Here is a 25647-nt window from a genome sequence, read left to right on the forward strand (position 1 = left end):
AAGGACAGGGAAGCCTGGCAAGCTGTAGTACATAGGGTCACAAAGAGACATGATTTAGTGACTGAACAACAACACAACAACTTTGGAAAACAATTTGGCACAATCTTGTAAAGATGAAATGGGAAGATATACATGCTGAGTGACAAAGCATTTCTATTCCTAGTTGTATACACTGAGGAATTGTTGTACTAGGGTATCAGGAGATAATCTACAAAAATCTTTGCACTGTTTGTAACAGTAAAAATACAGTAATAAAACAACATTAATCAATTAAAGAGTGGGTGAATAAATTATAGTATATTCACATGAAGAAACACATACAGCAGTGAAGATTATTCAACTGCAGCTATATACATCAACACAGAAATAAAAACTGGACAAATAGTATATTGTTTAAGGGGATAAACTTCAAGGGAATGATAAATGTAAAAATCAAGATGGTAGTTACTCTGAAGAGAGAGACAGTGGTGGTCCAGTGGTTAGGACTCAATGCTCTCACTGAGGTGGCTCAGGTTTGATCCCTGGTTGGGGAACTAAGATCTTGTAAGACAAAAAGCAAAAATAAAAAATGAAGGGAAGGATACACAGAGGGCTTTAGAGATGGTGATTTTTTCTTTCTCAAATTATGTAGTGAGAACACTGGTATTTGTTGTGTTACTGTTCTTTTAAATATTATTTTTTACCTATGCAAAGTTTATTTTTAGAATTAGAAAAATTTAAATCATATTAGAAATAAAAATATTTTGACTTAATAATGAAGATATTGTATAACTTGATAAAACAAACCCTATGATTTCCAGGTATGTGTATATTATGTGCCTGGAGCTGCTTCAATCACTGGGAATTTAACAAAAAGAAGATCCTGCCTTTTTGGAACCTGGATTCTATCTGGAGAAGACAGAGATAAAATCACATTCTAAATATTAAAGTATATGAGAAAGTAATGTGTATTATGGAGAGAAACAAAGGAGAATAGGAAATGTTTAGGAGGGGGAAGCAGAAAGGCCTCAGTGAGAAGGTGGCATTCAGCAAGGAGAGATATGGATGTAAGCCTTATAGCTATCTGGGGAAAGACTATTCCAGACAGAGGGAAGAGCAGGGGCTTTGAAGGGGGCATGTGCCCAGTGGGTGGAGAGAATACAAGCCAGGGTGCCTGGAGTTGCATAACAAGGGCAAGAGAAATTCTGTTGACTTTTATAAGGGTTTTGGCCTTTACTCTAGCTAACACTCTTCCCAGGTGGTGCTAGGGGTAAAGAACCTGCATGCCAATGCAGGAGATGTAAGAGACGCAGTTTCGATCCCTGGGTCAGGGAGATCCCCTGGAAAAGGAAATGGCAACGTACTCCAATATTCTTGCCTGGAATATCCCATGGACAGAGTAGCCTGGTGATCTACAGTCCAAAGGGTCACAAGGAGTCAGACATGAATGAGTGACTAAGCACACAAAGCACACAAAGTTAGCTGAGATGGTGAGAGATTAGGGATTTAGGGGCAGAGGAGAGAAGTGATTTGTTTTTTTAAGTAGAATCCCTTTGCCTATTTAAACAGAATCTGTTTGCCTATTATTTGACTGAAGGAGGCAAACAAAAGGAGACCAGTTTGGAGTGTATTTTGATGACCTAGTAACACCCAAAAAAGATGTCCTTTTCATTATAGGGGACTTTCATTATATGCGAAAGTAGGAAGTCAAGAAACACCTAGAGTAACAGGCAAATTTGGCCTTGGAATATGGAATGAAGCAGGGCAAAGACTAATAGAGTTTTGCCAAGAAAATGCACTGGTCATAGCAAACACCCTCTTCCAACAACACAAGAGAACACTCTACACATGGACATCACCAGATGGTCAACACCAAAATCAGATTGATTATATTCTTTGCAGCCAAAGGTGGAGAAGCTCTATACAGTCAGCAAAAACAAGACCAGGAGCTGACTGTGGCTCAGACCATGAACTCCTTCTTGCCAAATTCAGACTTAAATTGAAGAAAGTAGGGAAAACCATTAGACCATTCAGGTAAGACCTAAATCAAATCCCTTATGATTATACAGTGGAAGTGAAAAATAGATTTAAGGGCCTAGATCTGATAGATAGAGTGCCTGATGCACTATGAAATGAGGTTCATGACATTGTACAGGAGACAGGGATCAAGACCATCCCCATGGAAAAGAGATGCAAAAAAGCAAAATGGCTGTCTGGGGAGGCCTTACAAATAGCTGTGAAAAGAAGAGAAGTGAAAAGCAAAGGAGAAAAGGAAAGATATAAGCATATGAATGCAGAGTTCCAAAGAATAGCAAGAAGAGATAAGAAAGCCTTCTTCAGCGATCAATGCAAAGAAATAGAGGAAAACAACAGAATGTGAAAGACTAGAGATCTCTTCAAGAAAATTAGAGATACCAAGGGAACATTTCATGCAAAGATGGGCTTGTTAAAGGACAGAAATGGTATGGACCTAACAGAAGCAGAAGATATTAAGAAGAGATGGCAAGAATACACAGAAGAACTGTACAAAAAAGATGTTCAATCCCCAGATAATCATGATGGTGTAATCACTGACCTAGAGCCAGACATCCTGGAATGTGAAGTCAAGTGGGCCTTAGAAAGCATCACTACGAACAAAGCTAGTGGAGGTGACAGAAATCCAGAAGAGCTATTTCAAATCCTGAAAGATGATGCTGTGTAACTGCTGCACTCAATATGCCAGCAAATTGGGAAAATTCAGCAGTGGACACAGGACTAGAAAAGGTCAGTTTTCATTCGAATCCCAAAGAAAGGCAATGCCAAAGAATGCTCGAAATACAGCACAATTACACTCATCTCACACGCTAGTAAAGTAATGCTCAAAATTCTCCAAGCCAGGCTTCAGCAATATGTGAACCGTGAACTTGCAGATGTTCAAGCTGGTTTTAGAAAAGGCAGAGAAACCAGAGATCAAATTGCCAACATCTGCTGGATCATGGAAAAAGCAAGGGAGTTCCAGAAAAACATCTATTTCTACTTTATTGACTATGCCAAAGCCTCTGACTGTGTGGATCACAATTGACTGTGGAAAATTCTGAAAGAGATGGGAATACCAGACCACCTGATCTGCCTCTTGAGAAATTTGTATGCATGTCAGGAAGCAAGAGTTAGAAGTGGACATGGAACAACAGACTGGTTCCAAATAGGAAAAGGAGTACGTCAAGGCTGTATATTGTCACCCTGCTTATTTAACTTCTATGCAGAGTACATCATGAGAAACGCTGGGCTGGAAGAAGCACAAGCTGGAATCAAGATTGCCGGGAGAAATATCAGTAACCTCAGATATGCAGATGACACCACCCTTATGGCAGAAAGTGAAAAGGAACTCAAAAGCCTCTTGATGAAAGTGAAAGTGGGGAGTGAAAAAGTTGGCTTAAAGCTCAACATTCAGAAAACGAAGATCATGGCATCCGGTCCCATCACTTCATGGGAAGTAGGTGGGGAAACAGTGTCAGACTTTATTTTTGGGGGCTCCAAAATCACTACAGATGGTGACTGCAGCCATGAAATTAAAGACACTTACTCCTTGGAAGGAAAGTTATGACCAACCTAGATAGCATTTTCAAAAGCAGAGACATTACTTTGCCAACAAAGGTCCGTCTAGTCAAGACTATGGTTTTTCCAGTGGTCATGTAAGGATGTGAGAGTTGGACTGTGAAGAAGGCTGAGCGCCGAAGAATTGATGCTTTTGAACTGTGGTGTTGGAGAAGACTCTTGAGAGTCCCTTGGACTGCAAGGAGATCCAACCAGTCCATTCTGAAGGAGATCAGCCCTGGGATTTCTTTGGAAGGAATGATGCTAAAGCTGAAACTCCAGTACTTTGGCCACCTCATGCGAAGAGTTGACTCATTGGAAAAGACTCACGCTGGGAGGGATTGGGGGCAGGAGGAGAAGGGGATGACAGAGGATGAGATGGCTGGATGGCATCACTGACTCAATGGACCTGAGTCTGGGTGAGGTCCGGGAGTTAGTGATGGACAGGGAGGCCTGGCGTGCTGCAATTCATGGGGTCGCAAAGAGTCGGACACGACTGAGCGAATGAACTGAACTGAGTAGACAGTAATTAGTGGTATGGACCAGGGTGGTAGTGTAGGATAGGTGCAAAGTGGTCATATTCTGAATTTATTTTGGAGGATTTATAACTGATCACTTGTGGGATATGAAAGAAAAAAAAGAGGAAACCAACAGTATTTCATTTTTTCTTGGCAACTCAAAGGATGGATTTATCATGCAATAAAATAGAGATGACTGTAGACAATCAGATTGGAAAGGAAATATCAGGAACTTGGTTTTGGAATGTTGAGTTTCAAGATGCATTTTAGACATGGGAGTGGATATGTAATAGTAAGCAGGCAGGTATATGAATCAAGAAGTCAGAGCAGAGATCTAAACTAGCCACATACATTTGGAAGTCACTGAGATAGAGAAGGTATTTAAAGCCATGAGATCATAGAGCTTACCTAGAAGATGAGTCTACATAAAGAGGTCTGTGAACTTATTCCCAGGGATCCCAGTATTGAGAATTGAAGAATTAAGGAGGAACATACAACAGAGTCTCAAAAGGGGTGGCCCAAGAAGGGGAAACCATGACGTGATACCATAGCAATACTAGTGACCTTGAAGAAAGTCACTGCACTGGAAAGATAGGAATGAAAGCTTGATTGAAATGGGTTCATGAGAAAGTAGGAGAGGAGGAATTGTAGCAAACAGTGTAAACATTTTGAGTTTATACTCCTTGCTCTAAAGGGGGAAATGAATGTTTTATGTAGAGGGGGAAGTGGGGTCAAGTTCAGTTCAGTCACTCAGTCGTGTCTGACTCTTTGCAACCCCATGAACTGCAGCACGCCAGGCCTCCCTGTCTATCACCAACTCCTGGAGCCCACCCAAACCCATGTCCATTGAGTCAGTGATGCCATCCAACCATGTCATCCTCTGTCGTCCCCTTCTCCTCCTGCCCTCAATCTTTCCCAGCATCAGGGTCGTGGGGTCAAGATAAGTCTTAAAAGAAAAAGGCAGCATGTTTGTATGTTGATGGCAGTGATCCAAAACAGAACGAAAAATCTGTGGAAGAGAGAAGGCTAGAATGAAGTCCTTGAGTAGACAAGAGTAGAATGGGATCTAATTCACAAGAGAGGAATTGTCCTTAGAAAGAAATGTAGACATTCTACAGACTCTGCAGGGAAGAGAGAGTATATGGATATAGGTGCTTCTATGCCATAGAAATGGTAGTGTAACCTTGTGGAAGTTCTCACCTGATTGTTTGCATTTTCTCTGAAATATGAAGCTAGGTAATCAGCTGAGTGAAGATGGTAGAAGAAAGTGTTGGAGGTTTGAAGGAAGAGGAGGAATTGTTGAACAGTTATCCAAGAGCATGGGAAATGAATGAAAGGACTAAGGAAGTATATCATAATTGCAGCATGATTCACTTTGAGGTTCATAGTCATGAATTCGAAGTAAGAGTAGTTATTTTAGTAGGTATTATTGATCCTTTGCCCAGATTCTCTTGGGTTGCTTTTTAGTTTCCATGTATACACTGCTTTGGTGGCTTCTGCTTCCAGTAGCCAACACATATGGCTCTTTTACAGACTGTCCTTGCCTTCTGTAGCCTCTTTTGCCCTGAATGGTGTAGTGCCCAAGATGGCTCTTAACTGGTGACTCATGGGTTCAGGAGTATGAAATTCCCACTATTTTTGCTTTAGAGATAAGACAACTCTCAGGTGTACCTTACACTGTAGAGTCCCCTCCTTACCATGAAATCAAGCTGAAGTTACCTTCTAAGGAACTTTGTCTCAGATCATAATTTTGCTTAGCATTCTCCCCTTCCCTGACTTGCTTCTCTCAATTCCTTATTGGTTTCCTAAGCATTTCCATACTAAGTCGCTTGCACACAAATCTCTCAGGATCTGCGTCTAGTGGACCTAACCTAAACAATAATTATGACTGTGTTTCTTTCTCCAACTACATTCAATTATATGAATGCAGGCAAACAGTTGGATTTAACCAGGATGGGGGACTCCAAGCAAATAACATGAAGTAAAAGAGGGCAAGTATATTAAAGATGTATTCAAGGGAGTAGTTATGTAACTGATCATCTAATTTAAGCTAGTTAAGGACGGATATCATGGGGAAAGGGGGGAACTGAAGGCCATGAAAAGGTAGTATGATTAATGGTTGGTAGGTAGGTCCAGGAGAAGGCAATGGCACCCCACTCCGGTACTCTTGCTTGGAGAATCCCGTGGATGGAGGAGCCTGGTAGGCTTCAGTCCATGGGGTCACTAAGATTCAAGACACGACTGAGCGACTTCACTTTCACTTTTCACTTTCATGCGTTGGAGAAGGAGATGGCAACCCACTCCAGTGTTCTTGCCTGGAGAATCCCAGGGACGGGGGAGCCTGGTGGACTGCCGTCTATGGGGTCGCACAAAGTCGGACACGACTGAAGTGACTTAGCATTATTAGCAGGTAGGTCCAGGGATCAAAGAATTGTTGAAATTCAGGTACTAGGTGTATGAGTGAAAAGAGGTTATGTTCAGAGTTAGAAATGCTTAAAAAATAGGATAATGCCATGCTTGAGTTGTTGATATTGATAAGATATAAGGTATGTCCCAGGGCTTTCCAGGTGGTGTTAGTGGTAAAGAACCTGCCTGCCAATGCAGGAGACATAAGAGATGCTGGTTCCATCCCTGGCTCAAGAAGATCCCCTGGAGGAGGGCATGGCAACGCACTCCAGTATTTTTGCTTGGAGAATCCCATGGACCGAAGAGCCTGGGGGTCTACAGGGACTTACCACCACCACCACGGTGTGTCCCATAGAATGAGTGACAGGTAGTATAATCACTGGAGGTGAGAATTCAGGGAACTGATAGGCCTAAGAACGAATATCTTTATGGATTTGATGCCATTAATAATTAGGATGGGGGTAGAGTTTTGGCCACCTGATACAAAGAGCCAGCTTACTAGAAGACCCTGATGCTAGGAAAGATTGAAGGTAGGAGGAGAGGAGGATGACAGAACGAGATGGTTGGACAGCATCACCAACTCAGTGGACATGAGTTTGAGCAAGCTCTGGAAGATGTTGAAAGACAGGGAAGCCTGGCATGCTGCAGTTCATGGGTTCACAAAGAGTCAGACGTGACTGTGTGAATGAACAACAAAGTGTTAGTAAGAGTGAAAATCCTTAGGCATTGAGGGAGAATGATCTATGAATTAGTGGCTGACTGCAACAAGAATGAGTAGAGGGTGGCAGAGTCTCTATGACATGAAATTCAAAGCTGGGGGAGAGGTGTTTAGACAGGATGAAGGGCAGAGAGCCTGGAACCGGCAAGGAGTATCAAGAAGGACACAGACTCCATTTCCAGGTCACTGGATGAGTGATGTGGGGCAAAATCTACCACATAAGAGACAAGGGAAACAGGATGCTTGTAGAACATTCAGGTTTTAGAGCAAGAAAGTGAAGGGTCCTTTCAGAGAAGAGATTGGTGCTGCATGTGATTGTGGTGCTGAAAGACAGTGAGTTTCAGGGTGCACAATGTAAAGGCGTTGGGAGTTGGGGGCATGAGGGTCGGGGTGAGAGAAGAAGACTAAGACTGTATAGAGCCTCATGGGAATTAGAATGCAGTGGATAAGTGGTGACATGAGCATGTAGGTCTTTTTTTTTTTTTTTGATAACATAAACAGAGATAAAGAGCATAATGAGACCAGTCCTGGTGGTTTTAAGACAGCAGTGCTATGAGTGATGGGAAGTAGGAAGAGATAGGTGTTTAGGAATGGGGACAGGCAGTCTTATTCTAAGTACTCTGAGTTAACTTTTTTTTCCCCCACAACTGATGCCAATATAAAAAAAAGCTTTGTGTTTTGACATGAATAGCACTTTCCACTTATTTATTATGTGGATAAAGTGAACCTGTATTATTCTCTTTCTCTGTGTGTATTTAAGTATACAGATGTCTATTTGTTGGTTCTGTTCAGTTACTAAGCCATGTCTGACTCTTTGCGACCCCATGAACTGCAGCACTCCAGGCTTTCCTGTCCTTCACTATAGCCCTGAGTTTACTCAAACTCCTGTCCACTGAGTCGATGATGCCATACAACCATCTCATCCTCTGTCACCCCTTCTCTTGCCCTCAATCTTTCCCAGCATCAGGGTCTTTTCCAATGAGTCAGCTCTTCATATCAGGTGGCCAAAGTACTGGAGCTTCAGCTTCACCACCAGTCCTTCCAATGAATATTCAGGGTTGATTTCCTTTAAGATTGACTGGTTTGATCTACTTGCTGTCCAAGGGACTGTCAAGTCTTCTCCCGCATCACAGTTTGAACACACAAAAAAGTTCTTCTGCACTCAGCCTTCTTTATAGTCAAGCTCTTACATCCATACATGTAAGAGCTGTATGGAAAAACCATAGCTTTGGCTATATGGACCTTTGTCGGCAAAGTGATGTCTCTGCTTTTTAATACACTGTCTAGGTTTGTCATAGCTATTCTTTGAAGGAGCAAGCGTCTTTTAATTTCGTGGCTGAAGTCACCATCTGCATTGCTTTTGGAGCCCAAGAAAATGAAATCTGACCCTGTTTCCATTGTTTCCATATCTATTTGCCAAGAAGTGATAGGATTGGATGCCATGATCTTCCTTTTTGAATATTTAATTTAAGCCAACTTTTTCACTCCTCTTTCACCTTCATCAAGAGGCTCTTTAGGCTCCTCTTCACTTTCTGCCATTAGAGTGGTATCATCTGCTTGTGTGAGGTTGTTCGTATTTCTTCCAGCAAGTTTGATTCCAGTTTGAGCCTCATCCAGCCCGGCATTTCACATGATGTACCCTGCATATACAGCCTTGATATACTCCTTTCCCAATATCAAACCAGTTCATTGTTCCACATCCTATTCTAACTGTTGCTTCTTCTCCTGCATACAGGTTGCTCAGGAGACAGGTAATGTGGCTTGGTATTCCCACCTCTTTAAGAATATTCCACAGTTTGTTGTGATCCACACAGTCAAAGGCTTTAGTGTAGTCAATGAAGCAGAATTAGATGTTTTTTGGAATTTCTTTGCTTTTTCTATGATCCAGCGTATGTTGGCAACTTCATCCCTGGCTCCTCTGCCTTTTCTAAATCCAGTTTGTACATATGGAAGTTCTCGGTTCACCTACTGTTGAAACCTAGCTTGAAGGATTTTGAGCATATTCTTGCTAATGTGAAATGAGTGCAATTATATGATAATTTGAACATTCTTTGGCATTGCCTTTCTTTGGGATCGGAATGAAAACTGACCTTTTCCAGTCCTGTGGCCACTGCTGAGTTTTCCAAGTTTACTGGCATATTGAGTGCAGCACTTTTAGCAGCATCATCTTTTAGGATTAGAAATAGCTCAGCTGAAATTCCATCACCTCCACTAGCTTTGTTTGTAGTAATGCTTCCCACGGCCCACTTGACTTCACACTCCAGGGTGTCTAGCTCTAGGTGAATGACCATACCATCATGATTATCTGGGTCATTAAGAGCTTTTTTTATACAGTTCTGTGTATCCTTGCCACATTTTCTTAATCTCTTTGGTTTTTGTTAGGTCCTTGCCATTTTTGTCCTTTATTGTGCCCATCTTTACATGAAATGTTCCCTTGGTATCTCCAGTTTTCTTAAAGAGATCTCTAATCTTACCCATTTTATTGTTTTCCTCTATTTCTTTGCCTTGTTCACTTAAGAATACTTTCTTATGTCTCCTTGCTCTTCTCTGGAACTCTGCATTCAGTTGGGTATGTCTTTCCCTTTCTCCTTTGCCTTTCGCTTCTCTTTTCTCAGGTATTTGTAAGGCCTCCTCAGACACTTTGGCGTCTTGCATTTCTTTTTCTTGGGGATGATTTTGGTCACCACCTCCTGTACAATGTTATGTACCTCCATCTATATTTCTTTAGGCACTCTGTCTACCAGATCTAGGCCCTTGAATCTATTTATCACCTCCACTATATAATCATAAGGCATTTGATTTAGGTCATACCTGAATGGCCTAGTGGTTTTCCCTACTTTCTTCAATATAAGTCTGAATTTTACCACAAGGGGTTCAGAATCTGAGCCACAGTCAGCTCAAGGTCTTGTTTTTGCTGACTGTGTAGAACTCCATTTTGATTGCAAAGAATTTAGTCAATCTGATTTTGATATTGACCATCTGGTGATATCCATTTGTAGAGTCATCTCTTGTGTTGTTGGAAGAGGGTATTTGCTATGACCAGTGCATTCTCTTGGCAAAATTCTGTTAGCCTTTGCCCTTCTTCATGTTGTACTCCAAGGCCAAACTTGCCTGTTACTCCAGGTATCTCTTGACTTGCTACTTTTGCACTCTAGTCCCCTATGATGAAAAGGACAAATGTCTGTAATTTTAATATGTTAAATAATTATAATTTAATTAATATACTAATTGTAAATAGTATATTAAGAAGCTCAAATAATGATTTTTTAAACTGTCAGTGAACCGACTTCCTACAAATCAGAGTCCTTCAGACTTCAAACTCTGTGGAATGTGCTGTGTTGTGTTTTGTTCAAGTTGGTTGATTTTTGCAGTCATGGATCCAGAAAATGCACCTCTGGAGAGATGAGCCACCACTTCCAGGGAATGCCCAGCAAAACACCTATCATGATGCCTGTTCTCTGGTACACTATGTTAGAGTTTTGGACCCTCTCCAGCTTTTTCTGCTGATGTTAAATTCTTCCTTTTCAGTTATCTGATTCTTGGCCAGCCATTTGTTGCTTCCATTGTATTTGTCAAGAATCTTCTGACTTCCTTTGATTCTGCCTTGACATCTCTTCTTCTATCATGGCTCTGAATCCTAGTTTGGAGCAAGTTTTTTGGGGATATTTTGCCTCTTCTTATCTCCAGCTTTGTATTTTTAAGTCTTTTGAACTATATACTCAATATTTTCTATGCTTAAACACCATGATATTAGTCTTTTAGTCTTCTCTTTTCTCGATCTCTAATCCACAGCAAATACATTTGAAGAGCTATCAGCATTAGTATCAAAAGTTACTACTTCAATGAATGCCATAGCAGTGCCAGTGAGTTCAGTTGCCAAGCTGGTTGTTATCCTGCCTCATTGCTCACTCAATTCCATATACCTCTATGAGCATACCAAGCTGATTTTAAGAGTAGATATGAAGGTCTAAGTCCAGTTGGTATTAACTGCTTGCTATGGTGCACTTGGTCAGAATAGTCATGACTCCAAAAGTGGTTTCAACATTAAAGAAAAAGGAGTGATATCAAAGAACAGTAAATTCTGAATAACTTCAAATTTATCTCCAGACAAGGGACAAGATGGCTACCTTCAGTTCAGTTCAGTTCAGTAGCTCAGTCATGTCCGACTCTTTGCGACCCCATGGACCACAGCACACCAGGCCTCCCTGTCCATCACCAACTCCTGGAGTTTACTTAAACTCATCTCCATTGAGACAGTGATGCCATCCAACCATCTCATCCTCTGTCGTCCCCTTCTCCTGCCTTCAATTTTTCCCAGCATCAGGGTCTTTTCCAATGAGTCAGCTCTTCATATCAGGTGGCCAGAGTATTGGAGTTTCAGCTTCAACATCAGTCCTTCCAAAGAACACTCAGGACTGATTTCCTTTAGGCTGCCTACATAGCTGCAAACATATGTGACCTTTATCAGGATTGATGCTTTTTAAAAATTTCTTGCTATTGAAAAAAAATCTTATAAGAATATCTACAAGCTTGGAAGCTTGGAGATGCAAACAGAGCCACCTACTAGGATTACATCATGTATCTGAGGCTAGCATGTTGTGAGAAAAGTGTTTAAAAAAAACAAACAAACACCTTTTCTCCTGTTCTATAGACAAATTAGCTTTCTAGCTCTGTTACTCTGGAAACTTGGTAAGGTGGAGTGTCAGCTGTGTTTCCAAGCAAGAGCACTTATGTTGAAAGTAACATCTATTTGATAAACTGCATCTGAACTGGAAGGCCTGTAAATGTATCTGGTCAGATATTTTATGCTTAACTAATGTATCTGGTCAGATATTTTAGGCTTAACTTGGGGCTTTTCTACGTTTAGTCAGTTCTTAAAATTGGTCATGTCTCTTGCTAGAGGACTGCTACTGGAGATGATGGAGCCATCATGGTGTGGAGCATGAGGCTTCTAAGGCAGGGTGGCACCCACACTCATCCATTGTGGTCTCATTCCTTCAAACCTGAGCTATCACCAGAGGGACACAGAAGTAATGAGGTAGATCCTAGACTGCTGCATGGACCTACTCTAAGGACCTTACTAAAGAAACTCATCTGATGCTACCCCGCTGGCATACTGTATCTCCTGTCTTCCTGTGCTTCTAAGTAAAACCAATGCTAAGAGTCTTTGAGGTTTCTTGTCTAGTCAAATGAGTCTACCAAATGAGTGTTCCTAACTGAACACTTAAATGCAAAGATTCCATCTTTGTAATTAAGGTTCGACAAATCAAAAATGTCACATGTTTGGTTATAAATCAACCCATTTCTTTTAGTATTAAATGTCTTATTCAAGTCCTGCAGGTCCTGCTGCTGCTGCTAAGTCGCTTCAGTCGTGTCCGACTCTGTGCGACCCCATAGACGGCAGCTCACCAGGCTCCCCTGTCCCTGGGATTCTCCAGGCAAGAACACTGGAGTGGGTTGCCGTTTCCTTCTTCAATGCATGAAAGCGAAAAGTGAAAGTGAAGTCGCTCAGTCGTGTCTGACTTTTAGTGACCCCATGGACTGCAGCCTACCAGGCTCCTCCACCCATGGGATTTTCCAGGCGAGAGTACTGGAGTGGGGTGCCATTGCCTGCTCCGATTCAAGTCCTAAAGAATAGTTACGACCTTTGGCTCACTGATGATTCTTATCATATTGATACCATCAGTGGATTCCATACTATAGAGAGGCCTGATGGTTAGAGTGGTAAAATGTAGTCAGTACTTTGTTCACAGTACACAGTGTTGGTCATGGTCTTCCCCTGCTGGGCTTCTGCTTTTTTTTTTTTTATCTTTTTTGTCTTTGTTAGAACCATGGACGGTAGATACTTGCTCAAAGGAGATGCTTTTAGTTTGGTGGGGTTTTGTTTGTGTGTTTGTCTGTTTAGATAAAATTCATGCCATGTTAAACTTAAAATTTTAACTATTTTAAACGTATAATTTAGTGGTTTTTATTCACAATATTCTACAGTCATCACCAGTATCTAATTCCAGGAAATTTGCATCACCCTAAGAAACCCTTATCTCACAATTCCCCCTTCTGACCATCCCCTGGAAACCAATAATCTACTTTCTATCACTATGGATTTACATATTCTGAACATTTCATAGAAATGGAATCATATAATATGTGACCTTTGGTCACTGTTTTCTTTTTTTTTTCCTCTTAGCATAATGTTTTCAGAGCCAATCCATGTTTTAGCATGTATCCAAACTCCATTCCTTTTATGGCTGAGTAATATTCCATTATATGAATATATCATATTTTATTTATCCATTCATCTGTTGGTGAACATTTGGATTGTTTCTACTTTTTGGTTGTTGAAAATAGAGCTGCTATGAATATTCATGTACAGTTTTTTGTTTAAATGTGTTTTCAGTTCTCTTGGATATATATGTTAGAGTGAAATTGCTGGGGCATATTGTAACTATATATTTAATAAAAAGCTTTTAGTTTTCCTTTTATATTTCACCTTGGTCATTTACCATCACAAATGCCAGTGCTTCATAAATGACTGGGTTATCAGAAATACATCCAAGCAGACATTTGGCATTAAAAAATGTCTTTGTAAGGTTCATTGCAACTTAACTCTTTGGAGCATCACAGATAAATTGTCCCATGTCAAGATAGACAACACAGGGGCTTCCCTGGTGGCTCAGTGGTAAAGAATCCATCTGCCAATGCATGAGACATGCGTTTGATCCCTGATCTAGGAAGATCCCACATGTCACAGAGTAACTAAGCCCGTGAGCCACAACTACTGAGCCTGGTCTCTAGAGCCCGGGAACCGCAACTACCGATTGCACTGCAACTGCTGAAGACTGTGGGCCTAGAGCCTGTGCTCTGTGACGAGAAGCCACCTCAGCAAGCAGCGCATGTGCCACACCTGGAGGACAGCCCCACTCTCCACAGCTAGAGAAACGCTCCCGCAGTAATGAAAACCCAGCGCAGCCGAAAAGAAATAAAAGAATTTATATTTTAAAAAGATTAACAATGCAGCTTGATGTTGTCCCATTTGCTGACACTGTGGCAATGATCTTCACTTTCCTGTGCTTAAAGGCGCTCACCCAGGATTAGATGGTGCTTTTTAGTATGATTGCTGGAGAGGATGGGTCCTGCTTATCTGCGTAAGATATAGACACTGGAGGTGCTGCTGCGTTCAATCTGCTTTTGTTCTTTGCAGATGGAGGCTGAAAGCCTAGGGTTAAACTTCAGAGAAAAATGTTTTTTAACTTTCTCTTATTACCTATTACCTCAGGGATTAATTCTGCTTTTTTGGTTCAAGGCCTCTCTTTCATGCTATTGAATTCTTTAAAAGTTGGGTAAATGAAGGTATAGATTAAATAATTTTGGCAGCTGGAGTGTATTTTCTTAGCCCGTGTGAGAATTTCTGTCCACAGAGCAGGGAAAGTCAGTGCCCTGGTGTCTGTGAGTCACCTGGGGCACTATTGCACCTCCTGGCCCAAATATCCACTCTGAGACTTTGCTTATCAGAATTCCCATTTCAGAGAGCTGTACTCGGAGTTCTCTCTCCAATCGCAGATGAGGGAACAGCTGTTCCAGCATCCTTTAATTAATTTTCTGACAGATCCCCTACAATCTCTTCTCCCAGGCTTTCTTTTCTTAGATCTAGACGTTTTTCTAGGAATACTTCTGATAAAACTCATGATTTGCAGGCAGGAAGTAAGATCTTCTCTTCTACCTGTATAGATTATAGATTTTCCAGCTGCCACTGTGTTACTGTCTGCTATATATAATCCAAAAGTGAATGTTCTCAGCAGCTGGTAGCACCCCTCTTGGCTTTCTAGCATTGAAGTGGGTTTATTTTCATTTTGTGTTTTCTTCTGAAATTTCAGAAAAATATGTCTTTGTTGTTGACCTTTTCTCTATTCTTATCTAGATCAGGACAGTCCAATCCAACCTTTCATCTCCAGAAAGGCTCTCAAGCATATGTACTCAGAAAAAAACCACCTGGTTTACTTCTTCCTAAAGCACATAAGGTATGGTATACAAATGCAATGTTAAATTCCTTGTTGACTAATAAATGCATTTTATATTCACAAAACAATTTAAATTGCTTTTAAAAATACTCTCACAATTGTTAAGTATAGAGAATACATTTTATTTCTTAGATGAAAATTTCACTTGAACTGTATTCCCACCCCCTTTTTGTTTTTATCACGGATATGAGTTTGAAATCTAAGGCTGTGTTTAAGCTGGTAATCTTGACCACTATCCAGTCCTCTTGTGGATTTGATTCCTATGTATATAGTCAGCTAGAAATACAGTCACCTGGTGAATATTTTCAGAACTGCTCATTTAGAGATGTTTTGTACTTTGATAAATTATGTTTTAAAAGGCACATTATTATATCTTATAATAATATCTACTCACTGAATACTTTAATATATTTGGTGTAATAATCCTCTGATCTTTTGGTGATAAAAATAAAGATTTGAATAATCATAATATGCTGTAAATATTAGTGAGAATTATAAAAGTTTTTTGTTAAAAACTGATTCTTTTCAGAAAACATATTATCTATGGATTTTTAGAGAAAAGAACATTAAAATCATGATGCATATTTTGGATATTATTATAATCATGTATAACAGATTATACATGCTTCCCAACCAACCCCAACTGACTGGAGATGGGCCACTGAAAGGTGGGTTTAATATCACAGTAATGGAAAATGCAGATTCCGACTATGATATTCTCAGAAAATGAAGTAACCTGCATGCTTAAGATCAAAAAAGTTCAGTAACTTTTATTAAGCCTCAACAAGGCATGGGTGAAAGAGAATCCCCATCTGCAGGGAGAGATTTATGCCCCAGTAAACAGCTGGATTTGTCTCTCTCGTTGATAACACCCTCAATATCTAGAAGACATCAGAACATAACATAATGCTTTCAGCTCAGAGATCTAAAGTACTTTTGTTACAACTCCTTTCATTTTGGAAAAAAGCAGTGTTCCCACACTGACATCTACTTTATGACCAGCCTCCACCACCCCATGCCTCCCCTATTTCACAGCACCAGAAAGCTTCTTTCTATAGCTACTGGCATCTCTGACTGCTCTCACCTTGGTTATGGGTTTAGTCATTTCCCTGCTCTAGTTATTGCAGCAGTGGCTGCTTTATCCCTCTGATCAAAGTGAACGGCATGGTTTCTTCTCCTTAGAAGTGATCAGCCACTACTGCCTGAGTCTGGGGAACAGGACTTTACAGGCAGATTAGTTGGCATCAGTGTTCTGCTATAAGCTGTGTCCCTGGGTTCTGAGTGATAAACATGTATATCTGTCCTGGTTGAAGAAGGCCTTTTCTTCTTCTATCTTAGCTGAGCTTCTGTGTCAGTACCAAGTTGCTTCTCATTGTCTTCTTACCCAGTAGTTATCTTGAGCTCCATGGCAGCCCTGGGTACCAGGAAGAATCCCCACACCACTGCCCTGAAAACAAGTACCTCCATTGATCTCCAGACGGAGTGGGTACATTTCCTTTCTACCAGCACCCACAGGCTTCCACCAGTACCCTGTAGTTGACTGCCCAGAGCGTTGAAATAGAGACCTGCCTGAACCCCATGGTAGACTGGAGAGGGATTGGTAGTGAGGAGCAAGAGCAAGAGTGAGTCAGCAAGCAGGGACTGATAAGAAAAAAAGGTTGTTTTTTTTTTTTTTAATGATACCTGCAAAATATTATGGTCAGAAACTGTCACCTTCATATTATCAGTCAGATTAAGCCCCATGCATAAGCCTGTCCTTTTAGCCTAATAGCAATTTTTGTTGTTTTTGTTTTAGTTGCTAAGTTCTGTCTGACTCTTTGGCAAGTGCCAGCCTAATTTATAATTGTAATGATTGCACTAAGACTACTTTTATGGACAATACTAAGGAAATTATTATCCTCTGGGTTATATTGTTTGTTATATTTGTTGATACTGTTTTAAAATTAATTTCTAGCCTTAATGTTAGCTCACAAGTAATTATTAAATTTCTGTATTTCTGATTTTTAATTATCTATCATCTTATTTAGATTGACAGAGAATTTAAAGTCCAGAAGGCCTTGTTTTCAATTGGATTCCCCGTTCCCAAACCTTTATTGTACTGCAGCGATTCGTCTGTCATTGGAACAGAATTTTATGTGATGGAACATGTACAGGTAAATTAAACTTAATTGTACTTTGTTGCTTTTATTTTTAGGTGTGAAGTTACATGTTAATAAATGGTAGTTTATCAGTCAGCATTTTAGGTAGTTTGCTTTGCAAGGGCTTAAACTTTTTTTCTTTTTATTAAAGAAACAGAAATGTATCCTCTCATTTCCAGAGGCTAGAAGTTTGAAACCAAGGTATCAGCAGGATTGGTTCTTTATGGAAGTTTTTATTTTTGTTTTCCTTTTAAAATTATTTTTTATTGAGATATAGTTAATGTACAATATTGTATGTTAAAGATGTATTACATAGTGATTCACAATTTTTAAAGGTTATATTCTACTTAGAGTTATTTTAAAATACTGGCTGTATTCCCTGTCTTGTATTAAACTTTCATTTTATTTTGAGAACACAATTTGAGTGAGATAAACTGGGAACATATTTACTAATTACAGCATATTGGCCTATTCTTCCTCTAGGTGTCAGTAAAGAGATATGTAATGGCAATAACTAAACTGTCCAGATAGTAGAGGGAAAGAAACTACTCCAAATAAAAAACCAGTCCATTAATAACAATAAATCCAAATTGTTTTAAGATTTTTTATTTGGTAAAATGTTACTTGAGAGTAGTTTTTGTCCTTTAAGTTAATCTTGGTGCATCCTTGCATTTCCCCTGTGGCATATATGTGTTAGTTGCTCAGTTGTGTCCGACTCTTTGCAACTTCATGTATTGTAGCCGACCAGCCTCCTCTGTGCATGGGATTCTCCAGACAAGAGTACTGGAGTGAATTGCCATTTCCTTCTCCAGGGGATCTTCCTGACTCAGGGATCATACATGGGTCTCCTGCACTGCAGGCAGATTCTTTACCATCTGAGCCACCAGGGAAGCCCTGGCACATTCTACAAAGAATTGGTTTTGGTTGTAAAACTGTACCTAATCTTTTTTTCAGGAAACAGAGTATGATGACACAGCAAATAATTGGTATGAAAAGATTTATTTTGTTTTAAATTATCTGTTGTAATTGCTTCCATAGGGTCGAATCTTTTGTGATTGGACAATTCCTGGAGTTAGCCCAGCAGAACGTTCAGCCATATATGTGTCCATGATACAAACCTTGGCTCAGTTACATTCCTTGAATATACAGTCATTGCAGCTGGAAGGATATGGTAGAGGTGTTGGGTATTGCAAAAGACAGGTAAGGCATCCACACAAAGAGTTTCTTTTCTCAAGTTCTTGGAAACAAAATATACATTTTTAATTAAAATAAAAATGTATTATTTTATACTTTTCTGAAATCTGGCTAGAACTTTGAACCTTCAGATTGACTTATTTTAAACATAAAATAATTTTATAATTTTTAGATCAGCAAAAGCTTCTATAATGGACAGCATATATAAATGCAAATTTAAAGCTATTTCTATCTCTTCATTTAATTTACCAATACATTTTCTATACAATTTTAGTTTTTAAAATTAGTTTAAAAAATATTTGTTAAGCATGTGTTTAATAAACAAGTATTTATTAAGCATATAAGTATGTTTAATATGTGCTAAGTACTGTGTTAAATTTCAAGAAAATAGAAATCAATTCTACCCCTAAAGGAACTTAACATTTTTGAGACACCTCTACATGAAACTCATTTACATGAAACTTGAAAATGGTATAAAAGAGTATGTAATCTGGTAGTAGGGGTGGCCGTGAGGAGATACCCCTCGTCCAAGGTAAGAGAAACCCAAGTAAGACTGTAGGTATTGCCAGAGGGCATCAGAGGGCAGACACACTGAAACCATGATCACAGAAAACTAGTAAATCTGATCACCCACACCACAGCCTTGTCTAACTCAGTGAAACTAAGGCATGCCGTGTGGGGCCACCCAAGACGGAAGGGTCATGTTGGAAAGGTCTGACAGAATGTGGTCCACTGGAGAAGGGAATGGCAAACCACTTCAGTATTCTTGCCTTGAGAACCCCATGAACAGTATGAAAAGGCAAAATGATAGGCTACTGAAAGGAGAACTCCCCGGGTCGGGAGGTATCCAATATGCCCCTGGAGATCAGTGGAGAAATAACTCCAGAAAGAATGAAGGGATGGAGCCAAAGCAAAAACAATACCCAGTGTGGATGTGACTGGTGATAGAAGCAAGGTCCGATGCTGTAAAGAGCAATATTGCATAGGAAACTTGAATGTCAGGTCCATGAATCAAGGCAAATTGGAAGTGGTGAAACAGGAGACAGCAAGAGTGAACGTCAACATTCTAGGAATCAGGGAACTAAAATGGACTGAAATGGGTGAATTTAACTCAGATGACCATTATATCTACTACTGTGGGCAGGAATCCCTTAGAAGAAATGGAGTAGCCATCATGGTCAACAAAAGAGTCCGAAATGCAGTACTTGAATGCGATCTCAAAAACAACAGAATGATCTCTGTTCTTTTTCAAGGCAAACCATTCAATATCATGGTAATCTAACCCTATGCCCCAACCAGTAATACTTAAGAAGCTGAAGTTGAATGGTTCAATGAACACCTACAAGACCTTTTAGAACTAACAGCCAAAAAAGATGTCCTTTACATTATAGGGGACTGGAATGCAAAAGTAGGAAGTCAAGAAACACCTGGAGTAACAGGCAAATTTGGCCATGGAGTATGGAATGAAGCAGGGCAAAGGCTAATAGAGTTATGCAAAGAGAATGCACTGGTCATAACAAATACCCTCTTCCGACAATACAAGAGAAAACTCTACACATGAACATCACCAGATGGTCAACACTGAAATCAGATTGATTATATTCTTTGTGGTCAAAGATGGAGAAGCTCTATACAGTCAGCAGAAACAAGACTGGGAGCTGACTGTGGCTCAGATCATGAACTCCTTATTGCCAAATTCAGACTTAAATTGAAGAAAGTGGGGAAAACCATTAGACCATTCAGGTATGACCAAAATCAAATCCCTTAAGATTATACAGTGGAGGTGAGAAATAGATTTAAGGGCCTAGATCTGGTAGACAGAGTGCCTGATGAACTATGGACTGAGGTTCGTGACATTGTACAGGAGACAGGGAGGAAGACCATCCCCATGGAAAAGAAATGCAAAAAAGCAAAATGGCTATCTGGGGAGGCCTTACAAACAGCTGTGAAAAGAAGAGACGTGAAAAGCAAAGGAGAAAAGGAAAGATATAAGCATCTGAATGCAGAATTCCAAAGGATAGCAAGAAGAGATAAGAAAGCCTTCCTCAGTGACCAATGCAAAGAAATAGAGGAAAACAACAGAATGTGAAAGACTAGAGATCTCTTCAAGAAAATTAGAGAAACCAAGGGAACATTTCATGCAAAGATGGGCTCGATAAAGGACAGAAATGGTATGGACCTAACAGAAGCAGAAGATATTAAGAAGAGATGGCAAGAATACACAGAAGAACTGTACAAAAAAGATCTTCATGACCCGGATAATCATGATGGTGTGATCACTCACCTAGAGCCAGACATCCTGGAATGTGAAGTCAAGTGGGCCTTAGAAAGCATCACTATGAACAAAGCTAGTGGACATGAATTCCAGTTGATCTATTTCAAATCCTGAAAGATGATGCTGTGAAAGTGCTGCACTCAATATGCCAGCAAATTGGGAAAACTCAGCAGTGGCTACAGGACTGGAAAAGGTCAGTTTTCATTCCAATCCCAAAGAATGGCAATGCCAAAGAATGCTCAAACTACCACACAGTTGCACTCATCTCACACACTAGTAAAGTAATACTCAAAATTCTCCAAGCCAGGCTTCAGCAGTACGTGAACAGTACATGAACTTCCTGATATTCAAGCTGGTTTTAGAAAAGGCAGAGGAACCAGAGATCAAATTGCCAACATCCGCTGGATCATCGAAAAAGCAAGAGAGTTCCAGAAAAACATCTATTTCTGCTTTATTGACTATGCCAAACCTTTGACTGTGTGGATCGCAATAAACTGTGGAGAATTCTGTAAGAGTGGGAATACCAGACCACCTGACCTGCCTCTTGAGAAACCTGTATGCAGGTCAGGAAGCAAGAGTTAGAACTGAACATGGAACAACAGACTGGTTCCAAATAGGAAAAGGAGTACGTCAAGGCTGTATATTGTCACCCTGCTTATTTAACTTATGTGCAGAGTATATCATGAGCAACGCTGGGCTGGAAGAAGCAGAAGCTGGAATCAAGATTGCCAGGAGAAATATCAATAACCTCAGTTATGCAGATGACACCACCCTTATGGCAGAAAGTGAAGAGGAACTAAAAAGCCTCTTGATGACAGTGAAAGAGGAGAGAGAAAAAGTTGGCTTAAAGCTCAACATTCAGAAAACTAAGATCATGGCATCTGGTCCCATTACCTCATAGGTAATAGATAGGGAAAGAGTGGAAATAGTGTCAGACTTTATTTTGGGGGGCTCCAAAATCACTGGAGATGGTGATTGCAGCCATGAAATTAAAAGACAGTTACTCCTTGAGAGGAAAGTTGTGACCAACCTAGATAGTGTATTGAAAAGCAGAGACATTACTTTGCCATCAAAGGTCCATCTAGTCAAGGCTATGGTTTTTCCAGTGGTCATGTAAGGATGTGAGAGTTGGACTGTGAAGAAAGCTGAGTGCCAAAGAATTGATGCTTTTGAACTGTGGTGTTGGAGAAGACTCTTGAGAGTCCCTTGGACTGCAAGGAGATCCAACCAGTCCATCCTAAAGGAGATTAGTCCTGGGTGTTCTTTGGATGGACTGATGCTGAAGCTGAAACTCCAGTACTTTGGCCACCTCATGTGAAGAGTTGACTCATCAGAAAAGACTCTGATGCTCGGAGGAATTGGGGTCAGGAGTAGAAGGGGTCCACAGAGGATGAGATGGCTGGATGGCATCACTGACTCGATAGACATCAGTTTGAGTGAACTCCGGGAATTGGTGATGGACAGAGAGGCCTGGTGTGCTGTGATTCATGGGGTCACAAAGAGTCAGACATGACTGAGCGACTGAACTGAATCTGGTAGTAAATTGTTTGTTACTTATCATGATAGCTGTTGCATTCGTAGGGTAGATACAAGTATGCCCTTGCTCAAGTTAGGGAAATCTCCTATGAAAGATATGTCTTGTACTGTATATTTAAGGAAGATTAAAATCTAGAGTGATAGGGAAAAGATGAAGAGCATTTCACATCAAAGGAACAGCAAGACCAGATAAGTATGGGGCTGTTTCCCTTTGTACATATGTCTTTTTCAGGGGGCAGAAGGAAGAGAGACAGGAACTAAGGTTGAAGGAATACTCACTATATATCAGGTCCCATGCTAGATGAGTTATAGACCCAATGTTTTTTAATCTTTGTAACAACCTTATTACATAGATATTAATACCCTCATTTTGCAGATGAGGCAACTGAGGCTTGCAGGTATTAAGCAATGTACAAATAAGTGGCCTAAACGTAATTTAAACCCAGCTCTCTGTGATTCCAAAGATGAAGGTCTTTACTGTACTAAATTGAACAGAGATACCTTAGAAAGTAGAGAGAGATAAATAGGCAAATATTATTTCAATTGGTGGAGGACTTTGAGAATAGGTTGAGTTAGTTGCATTCAATTCTAAGAAAAATAGGAAAAAAATTTGTATTTTCATGTCTGTAATATATTTCAAAGATTCTTTAGAAGATTCTATGGGTAATTAAAAAAAAAGATTAAAATGAGAAATAAAAATCTCCTGTCTTTTTCTAATCCCCATATAACATTTTTCAGAGACTACTTGTTTCTTGTGAAATTTCCTATTTTTTTTCACATGTAGGTATATGAGTTCTTTTTTTTTTTTCCTTCTACAAAATAATTGCCATATAAAGGCTAGAACCTACATCTCTTGATTCCTATTGTTGTTCAGTCACGAGTCGTGTCTGACTCTTTGCGACTCCATGGACTGCAGCACACCAGGCTTACCTGTCCCTCACCATCACCTGAAGTTTGCCCAAGTTCACATCCATTGCATTGATGATGCCATCCAGACATCTCATTCTCTGACACCCTCTCCTCCTTCTGCCCTCAATGTTTCCCAGCATCAGGGATTTTTCCAATGAGTCGGCTGTTCGCACCAGATGACCAAAGTACTAGAGCTTCAGCTTCAGCATCAGTCCTTCCAACAAGTATTCAGGGTTGATTTCTCTTAAGATTGACTGGTTTCATCTCCCTGCTGTCCAAGGGACTTTCAGGAGTGTTCTCCAGCACCACAATTCAAAGGCATCAATTCTTTGGCATTCTGCCTTTTTTTACGGTACAGCTCTCAAAACCATACGTGACCACTGGGAAGAACCTAGCCTTGATTATACAGACCTTTGTTGGCCGAGTAATGTCTCTGCTTTTCAAAACACTGTTTAGGCTTGTCATAGTTTTCCTGCCAAGAAGCAATCGTCTTCTGGTTTCATGGCTGCAGTCACCATCCACAGTGATTTTAGAGCCCAAGAAGAACAAATCTGTCACTACTTCCACATTTTCCCCTTATTTAGTTTTAAGCTGTCTCTTTCACTCTCCTCCTTCACCCTTATCAAGAGGCTCTTTAGTTCCTCATTGATTTCTGCCATTAGAGTGGTATCATCTGCATATCTGAGGTTGTTGATGTTTCTTCCACCTCTTAATTCGTAGGCCAGTGTTTTTTTCCCCCTGATAAAAGTCTAGAAGTAGAATGGAACTAGATGGAAGAGAAACTTAAGTGTTGAAGTTTTTAGGCCTATGTGAGTGTTGTAGACTAAGATAAGTATCATAGGCATTATTCCTGAGTATTTAAGACTGAACCCAAATTTGATATAATTGAATTTTGTTTTAATTTAAAAATTGCTGAATCTTATGTTCTACTTTCAGCTCTGTCATTTTTAAAATTTATTTATCTTTAGGTATCAACCTGGACAAAGCAATATCAAGCTGCAGCTCATCAGGACATCCCTGCCATGAACCAGCTATCTGACTGGCTAATGAAAAACTTGCCAGATAATGACAATGAAGAAAACTTGATTCATGGAGATTTCAAACTAGATAACGTAGTTTTCCACCCTAAAGAGGTATTGGAACTCCTGTTTACAATAAATTGAGTATGTCTGACTTGGGATACAAGTACTAAGTAGATGTTCCCCTAGAGTGCTGAAAAAGCCCAAACCATCCCCATTCTTCCTCTACATTCAAGACTATCTTCACCACTCACAATTTTTGGAAATGAGTCTTGTAGATTTTCTGGCATAGGTATCTTCTTATCTTTAAGGCCAGGTCTCATACTGGCCTTTACTCAAAAGGTAGTAAACTACTTTAAAATAATTTGGGAATTTACATACATGTTGCTGTTTTCTTTAAAGATGTTTTTCAACTGCTAAATATATTTAGCTTATCCATATTCTTGCTCTTTCTTCTGGTTCATTTTCATTTTTTTCCCCTATCTGATGAAGAATTTTTAATTTTATTATTATTAGCTCAGAGGACAGAATTCCAAAAGATTCCTTTGAGGCTTCAGAAGAACATGTGTGAAGTTAATGGAATCTTGCTCTATATAAATGTACTGAGTGTAATTTTCATAAAGAGTACAAACAAATCAAAACTATAATCCTCCTCCACTGAGCATAGTGAGGCCTAGAATTGAAAGAGTGTGGTGGGACTAAAGAAAGTACTTCAGTTCTCTCTTTACCTACATGCCTTTGGGCAAGACATTTGGCCCTTAGTATTCTAACACTGCTGTGAAAGATTTACAGTTCCCTGAATCCTCCTCCTTAGGGCAGGATTTTCTGGGTTCATTAGTTTTATCAGAATGCTGAGATGTTACAGGGCCAGAAGAGCTATTCTAAATTCACGTGCTAAGCTTCTGGGTTTCATGTTCTTTTCCTGTAGGAAGAGGATGGGGGAAAATAGCATTATAAATTATATTATTGTCATAATTCAAAGTAGTACTGTATCTATTGAAAGTTCAAATATAAACACATATGAGCACATTTATCATTAAAACAGAAAATTTTTCATAGAAAAATCAGTTCGGATATTTAATTTATGTATATGTAATTATATGTATATGTGTGCATGTAACTTTGTTAATGGTATGGATGGATTCTGAATTCTAACTTTGTTAAATATAGAATAGGAAATTGAAAAATCACTGATTTATAACAGAAAAGTTATAAAAGCTTATGCTTTAAAACTGGATCTGGTCTATATTTTATCTATTATCAATTGATTCATTAATATTTTTGGAGCCTATCTTTGAATAGGTCACTGTTGTTTATGTTTTCTGTAATTGTAGTACTTTTCTTTCATTTCTTAATCAAGGAAG

The 25647-nt window shown here is 39.7% G+C and overlaps 1 protein-coding gene across 1 annotated transcript in view; it reads left to right on the forward strand.

Annotated features, from left to right (window-relative positions):
* ACAD11 (acyl-CoA dehydrogenase family member 11) overlaps nt 1-25647 on the forward strand; it is a 119037-nt gene that overhangs the window by 3217 nt on the left and 90173 nt on the right. Inside the window, exons 2-5 of the mRNA NM_001075893.2 lie at nt 15113-15212; nt 17240-17365; nt 18389-18550; nt 24233-24397. Of these exons, the coding sequence (NP_001069361.1) occupies nt 15113-15212; nt 17240-17365; nt 18389-18550; nt 24233-24397 (553 nt within the window). The remainder of the gene's footprint in view (nt 1-15112; nt 15213-17239; nt 17366-18388; nt 18551-24232; nt 24398-25647) is intronic.

Source organism: Bos taurus, chromosome 1, assembly GCF_002263795.3.
Source record: "Bos taurus isolate L1 Dominette 01449 registration number 42190680 breed Hereford chromosome 1, ARS-UCD2.0, whole genome shotgun sequence".
NCBI lineage: Eukaryota > Metazoa > Chordata > Mammalia > Artiodactyla > Bovidae > Bos > Bos taurus.